The sequence below is a fragment of the Hesperophylax consimilis genome, chromosome 13 (assembly GCF_061612785.1).
Source record: "Hesperophylax consimilis isolate HC1 chromosome 13, BYU_Hcon_1.0, whole genome shotgun sequence".
Lineage (NCBI taxonomy): Eukaryota > Metazoa > Arthropoda > Insecta > Trichoptera > Limnephilidae > Hesperophylax > Hesperophylax consimilis.
The window spans coordinates 4,342,801-4,364,915 of record NC_142848.1 but is presented as its reverse complement, the minus strand read 5'-3'; the positions used below and the strand labels follow the sequence as shown (position 1 = coordinate 4,364,915).

Below are 22,115 nucleotides of genomic sequence, written 5' to 3'. Positions count from 1 at the left end.
CTTAACAGTTTCATCGGCCAATTTTATTGTACACTTCTGATTTCTGAGTATTCATTTCAGGTAGGCTCTTCAATAATATTCTTAAACAAATTGGTGACAAAAATGCTTTTGTGCTTTTTAAATATCTCACCCTTTTTAAATACATCTTTTTGAATTTCCATTTTGTTTTCTTGATTAAATTAATAAATACAGGGTGCACTAAAACAGACAGTGCAGTTTTGAAGGGCTGTTGGAAAAAAAGGCAAACTTAGAATGAGTTTACTTTATTCGGTAGGCTAGCTTTACACTTGTAAGTTTTTTCGTAAATTTACGACTTCTAGCCAATGGGCATATTGCATTTTGAAAATCCAATACGCCCATTGGCTAGAAGTCGTAAATTTACGAAAACCTTACAAGTCTAAAGCTAGCCGTACAGCATGCCGTTTTATTCAGAAAGATGATGCCCCCAGCAGCATACATTGATGAAAGCGATTTTTGAAGTTTTTGGCACATCTCGACAGGTATATCGGCGATTTCCTCCCGAATTCGATCCTTGAGTTCTTCCAGAAAGTAGTCGCAAATGCTCTAATCAGGTGAGCGGGCCCCTCAGAGAGACGAGCCGCGCAGGGAACATCTGTCGCAGTTTCGCCATTGAAACTCGAGCAGTATGGGCCTTAGCACCGTCCTGTTAAAACCAGATGTCTCCCAGATCTGTTTCCTCCGTTAGTTTTTCCAATTGATGTTCAAAAAAATATCCAATATGGAAACATAACTTGAGCGTTGACAGTCACGGTTCGTCCATTTTCCTCAAAAAACCAAGGCCCAATCACCCCAAATTTGGAAATCGCACACCATACGGTCACTTTTGGGGAGTGAAGTTGCCTTGAGTTATTTTCAGCCCAGTACTGGAAATGTTGTTTATTCACCGCTGCACAGAGATGGAAATGGGCCTCGTCACTACTGAAAAAAGTTGACGAAAAGCGGTCAGCAATGTCCAATGCAATTCCGGGCAGAGCGTTTAAGTGACCGTTCGATAGCTTCTCTCACTCTCGTTATATTTTAAGGTGTTTTTACCGTTTTGGGTGTTCCTAAACCCCGAAGTCTTAGCGTGGAACTAGTGTCGTCGAATGTATGCACCCAACTCGCGTTAAATTACGACGAGAGACGATGTCACGACGCGCAATATTGAAGTGCATCCGAAAGGCCCGCTGGGTGGCGACGAAAGAACGGCCATTTTCAAGAAACGTGCAAAAGGCAAAGCCCCGATGTTGTCCGAACCAAACCATGGTAACGACTGAAAACGGCACGACCCTCCCTACACAATAAGACCCCTCCCAGGTTCCTATCCCCAGAACACGGGATGTAATGGCCCTTCAAAACTGCACTGTCTGTTTTGCTGCAAACTGAATGAATAAATTAAATTGAATCTTGAAAGTGGAAATTAACCCACTTTTCGACATCCGATCGAGCTGAAACTCGGCAGATATACTCGTTGTCAATGACAATGCATTCTATCAAGTTTCGATAGCCCTCATACATACACACGTGCACACACGCGCATTTCTCTGAAATCGGATGACATATTTAAATGTTTACAGCAGTTAACGAAACAGTTGGGATTCGGCTTAGTTGATATCGCGGTTCATTCATTCTAGTCTGTCACTGAGGAGGAAGTTTCAATCCTCAGTCAAGTATTTTTTTTCTTCTTTGAAATTGGCTACTAACCGGTCCAAGAGATGGAGCAACTAGGTCTAAAATTGAAAATAGATGTATTATAGTAAAAAATAAAATTTATGGGTTGATTTTTTATTTATTTTTATCTATTTGGAAAATAGATTTTGTTTTCGCACTGGCTTTTATTAATTTGTTGGGTACCTATTTGTAAAAGTTTTTTGTTTAGCAATTTTAGTAATCACACAGCTTTCTTATATAAATAAGTCTTGTAAAATCTGAAAGAAAAACTTAGTATAATATTATTGCATGATTGCAATACACGGTTCTTATCGATATAAACAATACGTACATATATAACTACTTCTTTCTTTTCCCATTTATTATATAATTTGAATTATTAGATAATTTCCCTGACATTATTCTGGCCTCCTATACATATATCTAACACTGGTAAATCTGCAAAAAATATGAACACGCTTTACACACTTCGTAGTGGTTACATAATAACATAAATAAACCACTCACGATAATAATGAGAAGTATTTCAGTTTCTGGAAATGGAAAACAATGCATTTTGATAGTTGTTTCGTTAAAATTAATATCGATTTTTCTCTTGGCGGCCATTGTTTTGCTGTCAAAGTTTTAAGGTTAGTTTTTCTTCTATTATTTAAACCAAAATATGATCCTAAAATAAGTTATTAGTTTGGATTTAGTAAAACACCAGCCTAAAAAAATAATTTTAATATTATTTTGCCGAAACATTGCATGAAGAAAAGACGTAAATTTATTCGTTTTTTTAACTAAGTAGATACTAAAATGTGTTCTTTTCATAGACATATGAATATTAGTAGACCTGCCCTAAGTGATTAAAAGCGTATTATCCCCACTCCCCATACCGGTTCCATTGGAGCCGGCTGTGCTCGCGTATGGCCTCAAGTGAAATTTGAAAACGTGACGTCATCATTCTTGTGCGAACTATGGTCGAGGCATCATCGGTTCATTTTACGAAATAACACGGCAAAATGTTGACTTATACTATGAAAACTTGTAAAAATAGATATGAAAAAGAGAATAAACCCAATTGTCGTATTACATTCCATATATAAGCATTATTTTACTTTATTTTAAGCATATTCACATCGTATAATATGAATCAGTTGTTACTATCACATCGAGAAACGTCTGGACGCGAAACACAAAGCTGGTTGGTTGCTGGGAAGTAAATTATGAACATTTATAAAAGTGTCTTAACTAAATACTTAAACGAAATATTCGACTCTGAAAAGAGAACCGAATTTTTTTGCCGAATTTGGACTTCGCAAATTTGTTCATAACGTGGCGAGTAATTTGCGCTCCCATGTAAAAATGTCTATTCATTCAAAAGCAGATTTTACTTTTAAGAAGTAAATGGTGATATTATAATGCGAGATGCCTATTTACTGTCAGATTGATTTATTGACGAATCACAGTCAGCTTCACTCCCTTCGTTCTTCAACAGTTGATTTTACCCCTCGCCATTATCTTCTCGTCTATTAATTCCGATGTCTGTGGTTCTTTTCCATTTCCGGAAACTGAAATACATGCTTCTCATTATTATCTAACTGATACAGAATCTTTGTTTAAAGAAAATGTGCGTAATGAGCATGTAGCTGCCTATTTTCTGCATATTTACCGTTTTTTTATACTGATAATTTTTGTTGCATTTGTATATTGTACGTTGCCACACTGATATTTGAATTGCTACAATAAGTTAAACTAACACTCTTTGAAGTTTGATTTTGTTTTGATTTCACTGAAACAAACAATTCGCAAAACTTTCAACATTATTGACACCATCCATTATCACAATCCAAACAAGTTCACTTTTGTAAAAACAATGGAAGAAATTCCGCATATAACTATGAAGAGTGTATAATAACATGACATGCAGCTACAAAGAATATAGACAATGTTTCCCTCCATTTCATCTGTCAAAACAACCGCAGTGCTTTTCTATTAGATACACCAAAAAAATGGAACGCTTTCAAATATATTTTTTTAAATCTACCAAGAAAGTAGGTACCTTAAGTACCTACCCCATTTGTTAACTATATTGTGATGTGATTTTTTTACAAGATCTACATATATGTTTAATTATTAGTACATTTAGCTGAATGAATAGCGCTGTTTATTGCTTCACAAAACACCACCTTATCAAGCTTATTAATAAGGCCTCTTTTATTATGACTATTACAGGACTTACTTCATTGTGGCATCTCGCATGGTCCGTCCAGGCCAGATCTATAAGGTGTCCGTGAGCATCCTCAGGGCGAGACTGCGCATGAATGTGAGAGCTTCTATCTCCAACAACGGAGTGGAACTGACACATATCAACCAGGAGGTGAAGCAAGGAGTTCCGGAGACGCTGAACATGAGGGTAAACACTATTTGCATTTCTTACAAATTTTATCAAGACTTCTCTCTTTTTTTACAAAGACAGTGTGTACTCGGTGCCTCGCTATGTCTTAAACTTTAACCACGCAGTACTGCAGGCCTGAAGATGTCGGCTTAAAAACGAATAATGGATATACAAGTAACATGTATTTCAAATTTTATCGCTCTACAGACAATGAGTTCATTTCTTAGTGTTGGCAATAATAAGTTAGTAAAGTTTTTCCCTGATATTTACGAATGAAGTTTTGTTAGCAAATATGATTTAAGATTTTCACGGCCAAAAGTATTTTTGTTATTTGTTTTTGGGGTATTATGCCGTGTTGCGCTAACTCCTTCTTTAGCCAACGTTTCGGACAGCATTGCAGTGTGCAGTGCAACACGGCATAATACCCCAAAAACAAATAACAAAAAAAAAAAAAAGTTTTGTTAGCGTTCGGCATCATAGTGATTTTTCAAAATAGCAAGTGTTTCAGAACAATTGGACACAATAAGCTCGCTCGAAAAACGTATGGTGGATGCTTTGAAGACTATCATACCAAATAAAAAATTTCATTAAAATTAAAATAATGCCATTAAAATTGATCAAGGTTCAACTTTTTAGTATCAAAATTTTTTTAAATATACAAAAAAAAAAAATTAAGCTATTTTTATATTCACACTCATATCCATTTTGGTTTTTTTTTTTAACACACAACATAACTTAATCCAATAAAAATAAATTTGTTTTAACATATGGTAAAAGAGATATTAGATTAAACACACCACTACAGATTTAGAATTTTTGCCACAAAATTAATTCGAAGGTGAGGGCCACTTTTTTAGCCAGTTCGGAGGCTAATGAGTAATGAGTTAGTAAAGCTCCTTGAGTTATTGGATGCTTTGCAATGTCTCCTCGTTTCACTTCATAGGATTATTTATTTGAACGATTTTTTTCTCCTTTGAATTGTTCCTAATTTTTCTATTTTCTCATTCAGGTGCCCCCCACGTCAGTTCCTGGAGTTTACAAGTTGAGAATCGAAGGATTGTATGATGATCCTTTCGATGGAAAAGCTTTCCTCAACGAGACTTATCTCACTTTCTCTCGCAGGTTCATGACCATCTTTATACAAATGGATAAACCTGTATACATGCAAGGACAAACAGGTAACGAACCTTTAATTCATAATTATTGCTTTAAAGCTACTTGAAACCTTTTAACTAGTCCTTTACCAAACCCATTTATCTGTCAGGTACAGCTAGCGTTGTATTATTTTTAAAAGATATAGATATTAGTGATATCTATTGGAAAGAATATTGCAGAAGTATTGTTTGAAAGCTACTTCAAATCTTTTAACCAGTCCTCTACCAACCCCATTTATCTGTCAGGTACAGCTAGCGTTGTATTATTTTTAAAATACAAAAATATTAGTGACATCTATTGGACAATTGAGTAAATCTATACTGCAATAGAAAACTATGAAAGCATAAACAATAATGTTAAGGTTAAACGCAACGCTCGTTGTATTCTACGTGTTCACAGATGGCGTTGATTAATTAATTTTGTTTAACCACTCGGAACATTAGAACGTCAAAAGACGTAAATATGATAATAGCGGTCAAGACATTAGTACGTCTTTTCACGTAAGCGCGCGAGATTTTACAAAAATCGATTTATTTCCATCACTAGTATACGGATTGCCATGATTTAAAAAACAGAGTATCGATAATGAATAACGCTACGCGTCTGCATTCAAAAATATCTATGGAATCTAAAGGTGCATTATCTAAGTCGATTGAATCTGTCAGCTTGTTCGTTCGTAATTTATTGCGTTTTTAAATAATTTATTAAAAATATTTTAGTTTGGACGGTTAATATTTTGAGGTGACCAATAGTTTTTAATTATATTTCTTCAATATATAAAGTGTTATTTCTTTATGATACTCAGAAAAAAGTACATTTTTCACAGCTTTGAAATAATGGTCAGCGATTTTTACATATTTTTGACGTTTTCAGAAAATGTATATTTAGAAACGCAAATATTTACGTATAACAAAACAATACGATAGTGAATTTTATAATCTTTCCAAAACATTTTTTAGAATGAGGCTACGTTTCCCAAAACGTGAGTTATGGAGCTTTTAACAAAACTCGTGAATAACACAAAAATTTCCGCGTTTTGACAGTTCGCAAAGGAACACAAAGTAAATAAAAGTCCTTTTCTGAGAGGTTAAATACGCTTTTGCAAGGTATTGCTTTACAGTATTAAGACAAATTATTTGTTTGCGCCCTCATATACGCAATATGAATATGAATAAATAGTTTTGTCCATATAAAAACTCAATTCTATCGAGAAAGGCATACAAATACAATATTGGATTGAATCATCGGTAAAATATTGTATTTGTGTGCCTTTCTCGAAAGAATTAAGTCTTTAAACGAACAAAACTATTGATTCATATTCATATTGCGTATATACGGGCGCAAACAAATGATTTGTCTTAATATTGTAAAGCAATACCTTGCAAAAGCGTATTTAAACAAAATTAATTAATTAACGCCATCTGTGAACACGTAGAATACAACGAGCGTCGCGTTTAACCTTAAAAGTGTTTGAGATTCTTAAGAAATTGAGTACTTTCAGTATTTAAGGATCAGGAACATAATTATGTATTTAACTAAGAACTATTTTAAAAAATAATATCAAAATTTATCAACATATTCATAAAAGAACATGGAATAAAATATGTCTTCATCTTTATAAATGATAAGTGGGGTTAGATATTGCTGTATTTGCTTCTATAATTGTTAATGTTATGTAGTTAATTGAAAATAATATATTTATTCATCATCCATTAGTAAAGTTATTCATTTATCAAAATTCAGTGCCCAATTTATCGATAAAAACTTCAATTCTCAATAGGTTAGTCTTTGTTTTTAGTTAAATTGTGTATTTGTTTCTAGTACGTTTCCGTACCATCCCCATCAACACTGAGCTGAAGGCGTTCAACAATGCCATCGATGTCTATATCCTCGACCCTCACAGGCACATCATGAAGAGGTGGCTTTCTAGACAGGTAAGAATTCCTTTTCTCTCCATATAAAGATAAAAAGTCTTGAAAAATATAGTAACTGTAACATATCTGTTTACATCTCCAGCAACTAGCTCAGAATAATAAAGAAATAAATTGCTGTTTTATACTTACCTCTTCAGTCGTATACTCTATCTCCACTCTGTCTTCTCACCAATTCGGGTCTCTTGGGTGGGGACAAAATTTATGCTCCCCTTGTGTATTATATTTTCTCATTTCAGTCTAATTTGGGAACGGTGAGCCTGGACTACAAGCTGGCTGACCAGCCCGTGTTCGGAGAGTGGATTGTGCAGGTTTATGCCTTGGGACAGATCGAAGAATCCACTTTTCTTGTGGAGGAGTACTACCAGACACGCTTTGAGGTAATAACTTATTTCAATGATTAATATACCAATTTGATATTATTATCTTAATGACTGTACAGTTTAGGATTGTTGTAAACGGAGGTGGCGCCCTCTGTTTTTTTTTTTCAAAAAGAATCGTTTAAGTTTTCAAACAGGTTTTTATCTGCCAGTTCAATATAATACACTTATACCAATTCTTCCGCTTTTATTTTTTCATCGTAATTATGGATTTCTTTCGAGATTATTTTTTTTAGAAAATTCAGTTTATGGAGTATCCACTTGATAAAGCAATTACAAATTATATTTTCTTCTGTACTGACGATAGTATAAGTCACTTCACCCACTTGCTGTAAACTTCATTGCCATGGTCACTTTCACCAACCGAACAGCAACTGCTAAGTTAAATTTGAATCAGATGTATTATTCCCAATTTAACAACACGTTTTTTTAAACAAGAGAAAAAATCGTGATCCACAAATGACCCGACACACCTCTTACGGTTGCTTGGTTCCTTTCCAATAATTTGTGGTATGGCTCGCGGGCTTTTTCCCCTGTTTATACGCAGCATAACATTTCATATTAATCATCTGATTTCATAAAACTTCCTGTATGGTTGAACTGTTTTTATGAAATATTTAAAAGTTTTAATTAATTTTTTTTATTCATTAGTTCTTCACTGAGTTCCGCTAAGAGTATTTTTTCTAAACTTAGCATTGGCTCAATATTTATTGGTGAAAGCAGTTTCAACATTCATTAAAAATTCCTTTCTTCGTCAGGTCAACGTGACAATGCCGGCATTTTTCTTTAACACGGATCCGTACATCTACGGACGCATCATGGCCAACTTCACATCCGGTGCCCCCGTAAAGGGCAACCTCACCCTGAAGGCCACCATCCGACCCATCCCGCAGTTCCGGCCACAATACTATGACCAGCAGGGGCAGTTTAACAATCAAGGCCTGTTTGGGGTGCCACTACCCAATGAAAGGGACCAATTGGCTAGGGGTAAGTACTTACATAACTCATCATCTTCTTGCCCTTATCCTATTTGGATCGCCCCAATAACACCCATCGTCTCACCAAGAGTGCGCCCTACTGTCGAATTTGGCAGCCATCTCTGGTCCGGAGCCCCAAAATACCTGAAAAAAACCCTTGACTCTGTGCAGAAACGGGCGGTCCGTTTGATAGATTCCCCAATCTTAACAAACGGACTGCAATCTTTAGAGCACAGGCGTCAGGTAGGTATGCTGTCCTTGTTCTATCGGTATTACAATGGAAGATGCTCTGAGGAACTAGCGTCATTGATCCCTTCGGCACCGGTGCGTAGTCGGGATACACGCCAAACGCGCGCCCAATATTTGTACACGGTTGACATTTGTCACATGAGAATGGGTCGCTTCTACGATTCGTTCTTAAGTTCAACAGCTCGGCTGTGGAACGAACTGCCGGCCTCTGTGTTTCCTCCCTCCTACAACTTGGGACTCTTCAAAACCCATGTTCACTCCTTCCTCTCCACAAAAAGACCCTCCACACAGCATCCCCAAAGATGATATAGGCCCTGAGGGAAATTATTTTCTTCAGGGCCTCTTGTGTGGAGTTAATATAAAAATAAAATAAAAACAATAAATAAAAAAAGGCGCCTCCTGTTGTCCCTGACCTGTGCTACTTCAGCGACCTTCGTCCATAGTATACCTACAGAAGTAACTGCATAGTCGGTGGAGCTACTTTTCCCAACTAGTCACATATAATCTTTGTTCTTATCAAAACAGCTTGTTTTAAAAATAGCTAATTCCAAACTAATTTGAATTTTTTTATTTATTTCTGTACTGTTCATATAGTATATAGAGTTGTCATTGAGGTGCGCTCACTGTAAACTTTTTGGTTGGAAGACTTTTTAGTTCTCTTGTGTATCTTTCATTCTTGTATTAATAAATATTTTGCATTCCAGAACAATATGTCAGGAATCAATACTACCCTGGAACTGGCACCAACCCAAATATGTACGATACCAATGCCAAAAATCAACTGGATGAAAACGGAAATCCCATATTGATAAACAATGGCCCCGTGCCCATGTCCACCGATGTTCTCAATCAACCGGGATATGTTTACGATTACTCCAAAGTCGTGGAAAGGCACTTTAATTTTGTAAGTCAAATTAATAAGTTATTAACCCTTCAGGCCTCTGGCTTATTGTCTGTTATATTTCTTAAAGATGCTGTCAGAAAGTCTAAGAATTTGTTTGTATTTCCGCTTCTCGAATAAAATCCAAATAAATGAGATATTTATGAACTGGTTTTTGAAAGGTGATAAAATATTTTTCAAATTTTATTATTAGAAATCTAACACGAAAACTTACGTTTTTTCATATAAAGACTAAACTAAAATTGCTGATAATGAAAAAAAAACACTTATTTTATTAGACAAATGTATTTATTATAAAGTTTACCGCCTCACTTTCTTGTTGTTTCATATAAAAAGAAATAGTAAACAATTCACAAAATTTTATAAATCTTTCTCAAATTGCAGTCGGGAAACCTTTGGTTTCATATAGGCAGAGATGTGCTTTATTTCAAATAAATCCATTTCAAATGGAAATGCAAAATGGAAAATACCCAATAAATGCTTTTCTAAAAACCATTTTGCATTTTAAATGCTTTTCTTAATGCATTTTCCATTTTAAATGCTTTTTTGCAACATTCTTACTACTATCTCCACTCATTTTTTTTTCATAAGCCCCAAATATCAGTCGGTCCTCAACCTCGCTATGAGAGATTATTTACATTTGTCAAGTTGCTCCCTGGTAGGAGCCCTGGCAATTGAGTGATACCATTACAAAAAATACTGATTGAAATACTGAACATGGGGCCATGACGCTGTAATATTAAATGCTAGATAGCAGTTTCTATGTTTTTACGTTGGCAACATTAGTCCCGCGCAAATTTTTTGTGGTTTCATAATCTGTAGTCGTGGTGTTTTTGGATTTACCATCATGTAATATGTTTGTTCTACATTGATGTCCATTATTAAATGACAAAATTATTTAAAAATTCTATAATTATTTTATTTGTTTGACCTGAGAAACCATTTTACATTTTCAATGCATTTTGAAAAAAGGTATTTTGCATTTTGCATTTGAAATGCTTTTCTAAAAACCATTTTGCATTTTCAAATGGAAAAGTTTTGACCCATTTCCATTTTGCATTTCAAATGGTTTTGGGTACCCATTTTGCACATCTCTGCATATAGGTGTATAGTTTAATTATTCTATGGTTAACTTCTGTATTTGAATATAAAGCTTGTTGTTTTCTCTTTTTAACAATGTTTAGTTCATATTTCTAACTATGACGGTAAGGGAGACATAACGATTTCTATGAGAACATATGAGCTATTCCGGAATGCGAACCAATTGACTCTACGGGTAATAACTGCTTGTTCCCAAAACCGAACAAATTATCCTGAGAAGTTAATACTGAGTGATATCTTAACTCACATGGATCTAATTTAACCCAAAATCTAGTTGGGGTGTTTATATATAATATCATGTTGTATTTTGTTCAAATTGCCAACAAGCACCATTTTGCTTTTTTGACATTTGAAAGGTCCTCGTTAAACACCGATTCTAGTTCCGTTTCAGGTTGTAGATTTTTAAAATTTTTATTATTGATGGCAATTTATATGTTTAAAATGAAACTTTTTCGGCACAACAGAATATTATTGATTTATTAAGCATATTTTGTAACAAGTGATTATTTGTGTTGTTTTCAGGATGAGGAGTATCCATTCTGGATGATTAAACCAGATCCATACAACACATACCAATATGGTGGAAGGAATGATTTACTTCCATTTTTGAGATTTGTAAGTTCTTTTTTATTCATATTAGGTATGATTATTGGGTATAAAATTTAACTCTTCAACTATTCTGTCAGAAGGTTGGAGTATTTCCTCTTTGCAATAATATCCAAAAAAATGTAATATTTCTGAATGTATCTGAAAACTGGAAACTGTTTTTGAAATAAGCTTTCATATTATATTATTGGAAATAATCATTCATATTTTCAAATATTAAAATTTTGAATACAAACATTAAAAAAACTTAAATGGCTCACTTAAAATTTTTTGTAACTAAAATTAGTGATCGACTTTTTTGTCATTTCATATAAAGATAATTAATAAAAGTATTTTTCAAATTGCTGTCAGAACCTTTGGTTTCATAAATATGCACTTTTTAATTCTTCTGTGGTTAACTTCTAGATTTGAATATAAAGCATGGTTTTTTTGTTATTTGTTTTTGGGGTGTTATGCCGTGTTTCGCTAACTCCTTCTTTAGCCAACGTTTCGGACAGCATTGCAGTGTCCATCATCAGGGCAGATGTATTATTTGAGGTTGTGGTGAAATATGAGCTTATGTATGAGGTTGTGATACCGTGTTGCCAGCTCATACATAAGCTCACATTTCACCACAACCTCAAATAACACATCTGCCCTGATGATGGGCACTGCAATGCTGTCCGAAACGTTGGCTAAAGAAGGAGTTAGCGAAACACGGCATAACACCCCAAAATCAAATAACAAAAATACTTTTGGCTGTGAAAATCTTAAATCATATAAAGCATGGTGTTTTTTTTATAACACTATTCAGATTATATTTCTCACTGCAACAGTAAGGGAAATACAATGATTTATGTGAGACCATGTGAGTCGTTCCCAACAGCCAACAAAATAGCCCAAAGTCTTAAAAAACTACAGTAAAACCTCTATCTTTCGTTTTCGAAGGGTCCTATTGAAATAAACTCTTAATAATGGATAAATGGATAAATATAATGGATAATGAGGGAGATAGCAAATATAAAAAGCAACCGGTGCATAATCACACAACAAGATTCACTGAAAATAAGGGCCTCATTATTCCAAGAGTAACAAATAAGTATGGAAGCCGAACGCTTAAATATTTAATACCAGAGATTTTCAATAAATTTAATAATTCTTTTAAACCTCAGAATAATGAGAGACCCTGCCCCAAAAACACTAAGGACGGGTTGTTCCGGAGAATTTGAAGAATTCATCAAATTTCAACGTTCATTTTCAAGTTCTGTGAAAGATTTTTTCAAGTTCAGTTTTTATTTCAGTTTTGTCAAGCAACTAGCCTACAATGATATAATAACAAAACTTGAATAGGACTTTCACAGAACCCGAAAATGAACGTTGAAATTTGATGAATTGTTCAAATTCTCCGAAACAACCCGTCCTAAGCGTTGGCTAATAAGCGACGAATCAATGTATCTCTGAACATTATTATTGATGTATTCCTGAACATCTCAACGTACCTGCCTAAATAATTTGTATATAGGTAGGTACTTTGATATATATTATTTTGTGATATTGTTTATTGTATAATTTTGTGTCATACATGTATTAAAAATGTTTATATATATTATTTGTAGAACCTACAGACAAGCCGTCATGTGTGACAGCTTTGTGGGACTGCATAAATCTTGTATTCTTAAAAAATTTATAATAAATAAAAAAAAAAATGTGGAAAAAAATGGATGGGGGAATATATAAAAAAAGCTAGATTCTGGCATCTGGCAGCGATAGTAAAATAATTGTTCCAAACCGATGTGCCATTTCGCCCTACCGCCCAGCGTTCCATCTCGCTTACATTGCCTGACATTGAATCCCATTTAAATTTCAGTTCAACACAGTTTTGTATGGAAAAACAGGCCCAATTAAGCAAATATTTGGGTCATGAAACACGACCACAAGGCACTTCTTGTGTTATTCTTTATTATATGAGCAAAACGATGCGTGGAGGAACGATCAATGCAATTTATTTTTGTGAGTTTATGAAATTTAGCTGTATGAAATTATTTCGGGACTGGAAGAAATAAACAACACATACAGGAAAACGATTATTCGATGAACGTTCGAGTTTATTACTGTAAAGTATAAGTGCTATTGTTGTTGATGTCCGTATTCTCTGTATTCAAGTAATTTTGATGTTTGGGATGATTAGGGGTATAATTCCCATACAGTGCAAAACATTTTTTTGGTGGGTAGATTTACGTTTTTAGGGGTGGCATTTGGCCTCCTCCATAGATTTTCCGATCCCCGACCATTCGTCTCCAATCCTCAGGCCTTGTCCAATTCCTGCTCCTGCCAAGTCCTGCCAAGTCCTGCTCCAATCCAATGCAGTCAGGCCACCTCTTCCTCGCTTTGCCTATAGGACACTTCCACCGGAGTACCCACTTAATCATTATTCTTGATTGCCTGTCTCTGGGACCTGCAGATTCTTACAATGGTTTCATACGCAATAATTATTATATCTTTTTCATATCAAATACCTTTTTTTCAGTTCAACGGAACCTATGAATTCCGTTACCCAATGCGGGATCTTGAGCAGTTTGTTCCGTCCCTTGACGGCATGGAGGTCATCATCACAGCAACGGTCGGAGAACGCTTCCTGGATGAGATCATCGAGGGATACTCTGTGGCCAGGATCTTTAACTCCTCAATCAACGTGGCTTTCCTTGGAGGAACTCCCCAAGTCTTCAAGCCAGCTATGCCTTTTGATTGTTATGTAAGTAATCTCACTATTATTTTAATATATTACACTAAAAAGTATAAAACAAAGTTGCTGTCTGTATGTGCGCTTAGTTCTTCTAAACTACGCAATGGATTTTGATAGGGTCACTATTATTTAGAGAATTTCTTCCGGAAGGTTTATATATATAATACATGCATTTATAGAAGTAGAGAAAAGTTTCCGAACACCGCTGGGTACATGTAAGCTAGTTTTTATGTATTTTGTTTCTTTATGCACACCCTATAAAAATAATGTACAGGATAATGGGAGATATAGTTGTTCCAGAGAAAGGTTGTATGTACGTCATCGACGATCATCCTCTTCCTTCTCGTATGTCTAGTATGAAAATATAAAAGACAAAAAATACTAGAATGATGACGTCACATAAAACCTCTCTCTGGGACTACTTGAGGTTCTATTGTATGAAAATCACTGCAGAATGTTAATGAATAAAACACATTATTGTTTATTTAACGCCATTGTTGGATGTATTATATAAATTAGTTATTTCCACTATATAAAACTATAAGTTCAAAAAATAACCAGTTTCTCGGAGAAATAATATCGATGGTTCCAGTGACAGCAAAGGAACCGGCTCTATGTAACCAGGACAGTAATAGGACCATCTCTAGTATTCTATTCAAGACATGGGTAAAATATAAGATTCTTATAAGAATGGATCTTACCATTACGCTTTAAAAACAGACATCTATTATTATTATTGGCAGATTGCTGCGTCGTTCCACGATGGCTCACCCCTGCGACCCCTGCAGCTGGGGCTCAGCATGATGGAGATCCAGAGCAACGTGGAGATGCGAGGCGGGGGCCGCCGTGACCTGCCCATCCAGCAGCTGCGTATGGATGACAGCACCCCCGGCATCTGGCATCTCAAGATTGACCTCAAGACACAGCTGGGTAAAATAATACACCACTTGTATAAATCATTGTTTTTAACTCTTCACATGCTGATGCTAAATTTTCGCAGTGTGCCAGCTGATTCTATATTCGTAATTACAATAATATTTTTAAATTGTACCGTCTTACAATATCCTGTGTTTTTATACAATCTACCATAAAAAGTTTCCCAAGAATTGCTACTTATTTTCAGAGAAATGATTTTTGCCTATCGGCAACGGCAAAACATTCTTAGGGTACATTATTTACTAAATATACAAATAAATAAACACATTATAGGGTAAGACAGTACAACAACAGTTATTATTACGAAAATAGAATCAGCTGGTGTACGTCGAAAATTTTGCATCGGCACACCAAAAGTTAAATTATAATATTATTGAGATATGAGCAGGCAGCATTCTGTTGATGTGCTCATATCTGATTTTTGAGCTTTAAATATGTTATTGAAGTTTGTTTCATGCATCCACTACTCTATTTTCAACTAGCTCTATACCGCCACGCATTGCTGTGGCGCAGTTTGTCTGTGCAGACACAGAAACAATAAAGCGTTTTGCTTTTACGTCCAACAGATGTCGCTGTTTTTTTAAAAAAAAATTTTTTTACCTGACAGGTGACATCTATATAATTTATTTATTTATTCAAATGCCATAAAATGGCTTTTACAATACAGTGATAATCGAATTACAAGCGTACAGTGGTAAACAGGATAATAATAGCAATAAATTAAAGAACAATTAATGCGTACACATAAACACTATTGCAAGTGATGCAGTTATTAATATAAGTCGAGTAAGACAATGCATAATTCAAAAGAAATATATACCAGTGTAACAATAGTTGAACTAATTAGGTAAAGGTTACGAATTCCGCTTCACTCTTAATACGCAATATTTCACTTTCAAATAAATAGATTTAGGACGGGTTGTTTCGGAGAATCTGAACAATTCATCAAATTTCAACGTTCATTTTCAAGTTCTGTGAAAGATTTTTTCAAGTTCTGTTTTTATTTCAGTTTTGTCAAGCAACCAGCCTATAATGATATAATAACAGAACTTGAATTGGACTTTCACAGAACCCAAAAATGAACGTTGAAATTTGATGAATTGTTCAAATTCTCCGAAACAACCCGTCCTTAGCTTTATTAATTCAAAACATGATTTATTATGTCGGGGGAGACGGAAATATACGCACTTTTAATTTTAATTTCATTTATTAAGTCACTTACGCGATATGTCACACGAGATTTCAAAGAAACAAAATTATATGACATTTGCCGGAAATACCACAACTAGTTATTTACCTAGCCAGTGCGCGGGTTAGGTACAGTACCTACCTACGAACTAATTCAGTTAAAGAAAATAAAATCTTGAAAATATTAAATTAATATATATTATATAACCTAACCTAATCTAACTGTGATTTTCTATAGCAAAAAAAAATGCCCCTTTAATAACGCCTGCTCGCGTCCCCTTTAGAGTTACATCCCAGTTTTCAAATAGTATGTGGGCTACGCTAGGTTTGTATAGACTGGTTTGTGATTTAATTCTAATACCTATTTTCCATGTTCTAACCTAACCTAAACTACCTAAACGGAATACGTTTAATCACATTTTATTCTATTTGTTTGTTATTCGGGTTATTTTATTTAATTATATGTTGATTATTTGTTGTAAATAATACATCGACTTACATATTAATATGGATTAATTATACACAATGATATTATTTATTTTATATGGCAATACTAATTATTTTTTGGTTGGCAGCAGTGTCTATGAAATATTTTGTAGGTATGAATTACGATATTATGAATATAATCCAACTCTTGATATGAACATAGTCGCTTTCGGCGGCGCCGCATACTAATTGACATATCGCGTAAGTGACTTAATAAACGAAATTAAAATTAAAAGTGCGTATATTTCCGTCTCCCCCGACATAATAAATCATGTTTTGAATTAATAAAGCTAAATCCATTTATTTGAAAGTGAAATATTGCATATTAAGAGTGAAGCGGAATAGGAGAAAATTAATCTAATTTATACTAGGCTTGTATAAGACCTGTCATACGTCGAAGTATTAGGTGTCTATAATAATAGTCAGTAGTGAGTTTATTGTTACCCACTAAATTAATTGTACTTGGAATAGCTGAGTAGGCATCGCAACTTGGCATTAACAATTTAGGGCTGTCAGCGATTCAATGAAATATATATAATTTGAAAAAACACGCGTATTCGAATGCAACATTTTGTCAAAATTTCAAAGCAATCGGTGAAGTACTTTTGGAGATTAAGATTTTGAACAAACCACCATATATTTTTATGTATATAAATGAAGTGGTTTCCATGATTGGATGCAAAGGGTATTTTTGAATGTCCAAGGAAATTTATATTTTTGTTGGTGGTGAAGATTTCTTGAATGCCACGGCAACTATAACGTCCGTACAAAATTTTGAAAGTCTCAATCAAGTCACGCCTTTCTCTTCTTTCTTTTTACGCTGGTAATACATACAGATTTTTTATGGAGACATAATTACATCTGTTAAACTATTATGATAATCTCTTTGATGGCAGGTCTGGATGATGCGCCCAATGCCAAGGAAACGTTGAAGGACATCTCGCAGATGCGTTTGACCGCCTACTTCAGGGACGCCATGGGACAACGCGCTCAAGGAGAGCTGTTGCTTCTTTCTCACCACTCCCCACACAATCATCACATCAAAGTCTTCACCAGCACTGAACATGCCAAGGTATAAATCATTACTCAGTAAATTAATAAATTCTTTTATTAGACCTCCCCATTTGTTGACAGCTGTTACAATTTTTATTTTGAATTTATTCATGATTGGTTACTCCACATTCTAGATTGATTAGATGATATGCACTGCATGTTTACAGATCTACATCTACATGTTTACAGATCTACATCTGCATGTTTACAGTTCTACATCTACATGTTTACAGATCTACATCTGCATGTTTACAAATCTACATCTGCATGTTTACAGATCTACATCTGCATGTTTACAAATCTACATCTACAAATTTGTTTTATAGGTGGCCAATTAAGTAACTAACAAATTAATGAACAAATTTTTTTTTGATTTCTGCATATTCAGGAACAGACTTTTGACCACAGAAAACGAGACTCGCATTCATCTCTTTATATAATATCTGCAAGCATTCTCTCTCACTTCCACTCATCCCCTTCTTGCACATTTGTTTTCTTTTAATTTTTTATTTAGATTTATATTTCTGCATTACTGTATTAAATATACGTACCTAATGTACTGATAGAAATGTTAAATATATAAATACTTAAGTGGTTACTTGTTTTATTTGAAGGTCGGTGAATACATAGTGCTGCACGTCCAGAGCAACTTCTACATGGAGTTCTTTAACTATCTGGTCATGTCCAAGGGAATCATCCTTACTACTGGCCAAGAAAATATGAAGGTGAGAAATTACTCAAATTAAATTAATTTTAATCAAGACCCGCATGCATAAAATCCTTCTTCTAGCCCTTCCTCATCAGCCTCCCAACTTCATCTGATAGATGGTGATTTTATGACGTTCAACTAAATTTGTCGCACAACAGTCCCAACTGCTCGGAACCAGGTTTATAGCATCTTCTATTTGGGGAATGATATGAAGATAAGCAGTGGGGATAGGAGAACAGAATGGTGGGACGTATAAGGCTGTTCAAATCTATTCACTAAATGTGCCTAAAGGCGTTTCAAGTAATATTTAAATTCTGAATGGTTGCCTCTCACTTAACCCATGTGCGAGCAGCCGTCACGTATAAATAAATAAATAACCAATTATTAAAGCTTATTAACTTGTATTCAGAAATTGTGTTGACAAAATTATTTTTCGGTATATCAGTGAATCGACCTCGTTATAACAGTCAATAATTACATGAAGATAAGGCTGAGTTAAAATATCGTTTTGTAATTGCTCATTATATCCGTGAACTCGTTCTAACCAAGTTCAACTGTATATATATTTTATAAACCCTGGTGGCAATAATTTGAAATACATTTACCAATAAGAATGCTTAATTTAACAGGTCACGTCTCTAAGCCAATCATTTAAGAAGAAAAGTTCTGACCAATCAATAAAATTCATCATTACTTACACCGAACTCAAATTTGCACACAATGGAGCAAATTTTAACGACTCGCATTTAAGTTACGTGCAAACCACGGGTTAGGCGATAGTGAGAGTGTGTCCTATCTGAAATCTGGTGTACCTAGTAATACTGTCACAACCAGGAGAACTCTTGACAATAATTGCTCCCGTGAAAAGCTAATATGTAATTTGATTTATTTCAGGATTCAATTAGAACCTTTGCGGTGACTCTGTCTGCAGAGATGGCCCCCGCAGCCACCATCGTGGTCTGGAGTGCTGGTCGCCATGGCGATACCATGGCAGATTCCATCACTGTCCCTGTCAACGGAATCTCCAGGAATAATGTAAGCGACAGAAAATATTTTACTATATTCAGCTCAACCAGTGCGAGGAGAGGTTGAGCCTGTAATTTGTTTATGTGGGTCATCCAGAAAGTAAGGTTACAAGGGCTCCTGAGGCCGGGGGAAATTTTTTGTTTCAAAGTTGGCACACCTGGCGTGTAGGGGGGATCCTAACTGACAGTTTGTTTAGTCCCGCTGGTTTGTCGGCCATTTTGTTCAGTCACAGTAAATTCTTTCGATGGAGAGTTCGTAGCGCACTCCCGCCACCTCCCGTCTGTACGAGATTTTTGGATCATTTTGCACAGTAGGGAGAAGCTTTTCTGGACTCTAACGTGACGGGGGATGAGACGTGGATGTACCACTACACCCCAGAATCCAAAAGACAATCACTTCAGTGGCGTAATTCATCTTCCCCTGCCACCAAAAAGTTCAAGACAATCCATTCAGCCGGTAAAGTAATGGCATCTATTTTTTGGGACCGTAAGGGGTCCTTTTGGTAGATTTTATGCCTAAAGGGCCTATCATTAAAGCAGAGGATTACTGCAATACCCTAAAAAATCTCAGAAGTCATTCAGAACCGCAGAAGGGGAGTCAGCCTCCTGCATGACAATTCCAGGCCCCATACCGCGCGAGTTTCACAGGAGCTGCTGACATCGTTTGGATGGGATATTGTCACCTAAAGTTTTTCCAATGATCAGAAAGTCGAAGAAGCTGTGAAATAGTGGCTGAAAGAGCTGGCGGCGGAGGTCTATGACACTCGCATACAAAAGCTGGTGCCCCAAATACAGAAATGTCTCGATTTCGACGGCGATTATGTTGAAAAATTGTTTTAATATATTTGTGAATTTCAATTTCAAGACAAACGCTTTTGGATCCTACATAAATATTGTAACCTTACTTTCTGGATGACCCTCTTATATTATAAGCTCATATGGGCTTTTACAAACATGTGATATACGTAATAATTTAGTGGAATAGTAATCATGAGGTGAAATTTGCTATTTAAATTATATAGAACACATGCAAAAGAATAGTACTATGCTAACATTTATTGTTATTATTGAGATACGTTATTATAGCCTTCTTGTAACTATAGGTGTTCCATGCAGTTGAACCATCTGTTATTTCTGTGAAAGTATTGCCAACTGCATGCAATCTAGGTACAAGCGAATATATAAATGACTCAGTCCTTACATTGTTGTTGCAATTAAAAAGTATTTTCAATCAGGTTTTTCTGGTTTGTACATATATGGAAGGTAATTAGGCTGAGAAAATCGGGATTGTTTAAATACCGTCACCAATTTTAAAAATAAAAGTCAAGTCAGAAACAAGTTTTCTATCTGAGAGTTTTAATAATTTTATCTCTTTCGTCAAGTGGTTTTAATTTAAAGTTTCTAAAGATAGACTGAGTTTATAGTTAATATATCTTAGAAATTTATGCTGAATTTTTTCAATGAAATCGGAGACCCCTGACGTCACCAAGAATAGGGACTCCTGGAGGCGCCTTTTCAAAGCAATGGGCCCCCGTCCTGAATAGAACAATAGGAAGAAGATTGGAAATGAGGGAAATGAGACAGCCATCACCAATATTTTCAAAAACGTGTTACATACATTTTTAACTGGATTTTAATTGGCAAATATCATTTCCTTTCAGTTCACTGTATTCATAAACAATCGCAAGGCCCGTACCGGAGAGAAGGTAGAAGTGGCTATCTATGGCGAACCCGGCTCATACGTGGGACTCTCGGGAATAGACAATGCTTTCTACACAATGCAAGCTGGAAATGAACTCACCTACGCTCAGGTAAATACATACTTCAACCAACAAACATTTATTAAAATCTAATAATCTGTTATTTTCCAATCTATATTCATGTAATTACAGTAATTTTTCTGTTTTTTCCATGAGGATTATAACTCGGTAAGAAATGCTAAACACAACATGGAATCAGCTTTAGCTCGCAGTTATTCCATCCAAACACGTTTATTTAGTGTTGGCATCCTTAACTAATTGGTTTCTCAAAATGTTCTAACTGAAATATGTGATTAATTAATTGTCTTTTTGTTTCAAATCAACGTTTGCTAACACTCTATAAGACATTAGACACTGTTGGCCATTTTTATGTTGTTTTGCATTTTCTCATAACTGTTTGTGTTAATACACAGTAGTGCCTGGATTTGCAGTAGCAATTGCAGTACAAATGATATAATTACATGAAAAAATAAATAAATAAATAATCAACATTTTACTAATAATTCTACTGTAAATTCGGATCCTGCTTATTAGTATAAATGAATGTACAATATATAGACAGGATTCACCCTGTATAATGTATGTATCTAACTATGTACCTAGTCGTACAAACTGCTTATATTGTTTTGTTTATTTTTCCATTAGTACATAGTAAAATCTCCATGGGTTTTAACAAGGGTACATTTAAAATGGTATACATACAATAAAAAAGTACCTGATAACTCCACGTTTCTGTCCTCAAAAAATAAACTTTACGGTTACCAAACCTAATAGATTTTGAATGAACCCTTCTCAATAAATATTTGTACATATATTATCAAGCAGTTACCATAAAGCTTCCGCCTTATCATGTACTCTATTACCGTTTGGGCTGTTTGCATTACT

General features: G+C 35.0%; 1 protein-coding gene across 2 annotated transcripts in view; it reads left to right on the top strand.

Annotated features, from left to right (window-relative positions):
• The window catches only part of Mcr (macroglobulin complement-related), a 155,827-nt gene that overhangs the window by 113,212 nt on the left and 20,500 nt on the right, over positions 1-22,115 (top strand). For both annotated transcript variants that reach the window (XR_016303000.1, XM_089638742.1), the window contains exons 3-15: positions 3,889-4,069; positions 5,061-5,229; positions 7,028-7,140; positions 7,377-7,517; positions 8,276-8,504; positions 9,448-9,647; positions 11,268-11,360; positions 13,858-14,082; positions 14,817-15,003; positions 17,580-17,755; positions 18,351-18,461; positions 19,340-19,480; positions 21,132-21,281. Coding sequence is in view for 1 of the 2 variants with exons in the window: in XM_089638742.1 (XP_089494868.1) it covers positions 3,889-4,069; positions 5,061-5,229; positions 7,028-7,140; positions 7,377-7,517; positions 8,276-8,504; positions 9,448-9,647; positions 11,268-11,360; positions 13,858-14,082; positions 14,817-15,003; positions 17,580-17,755; positions 18,351-18,461; positions 19,340-19,480; positions 21,132-21,281 (2,116 nt within the window). In the remaining variant the exon portion in view is untranslated. The remainder of the gene's footprint in view (positions 1-3,888; positions 4,070-5,060; positions 5,230-7,027; positions 7,141-7,376; positions 7,518-8,275; positions 8,505-9,447; positions 9,648-11,267; positions 11,361-13,857; positions 14,083-14,816; positions 15,004-17,579; positions 17,756-18,350; positions 18,462-19,339; positions 19,481-21,131; positions 21,282-22,115) is intronic.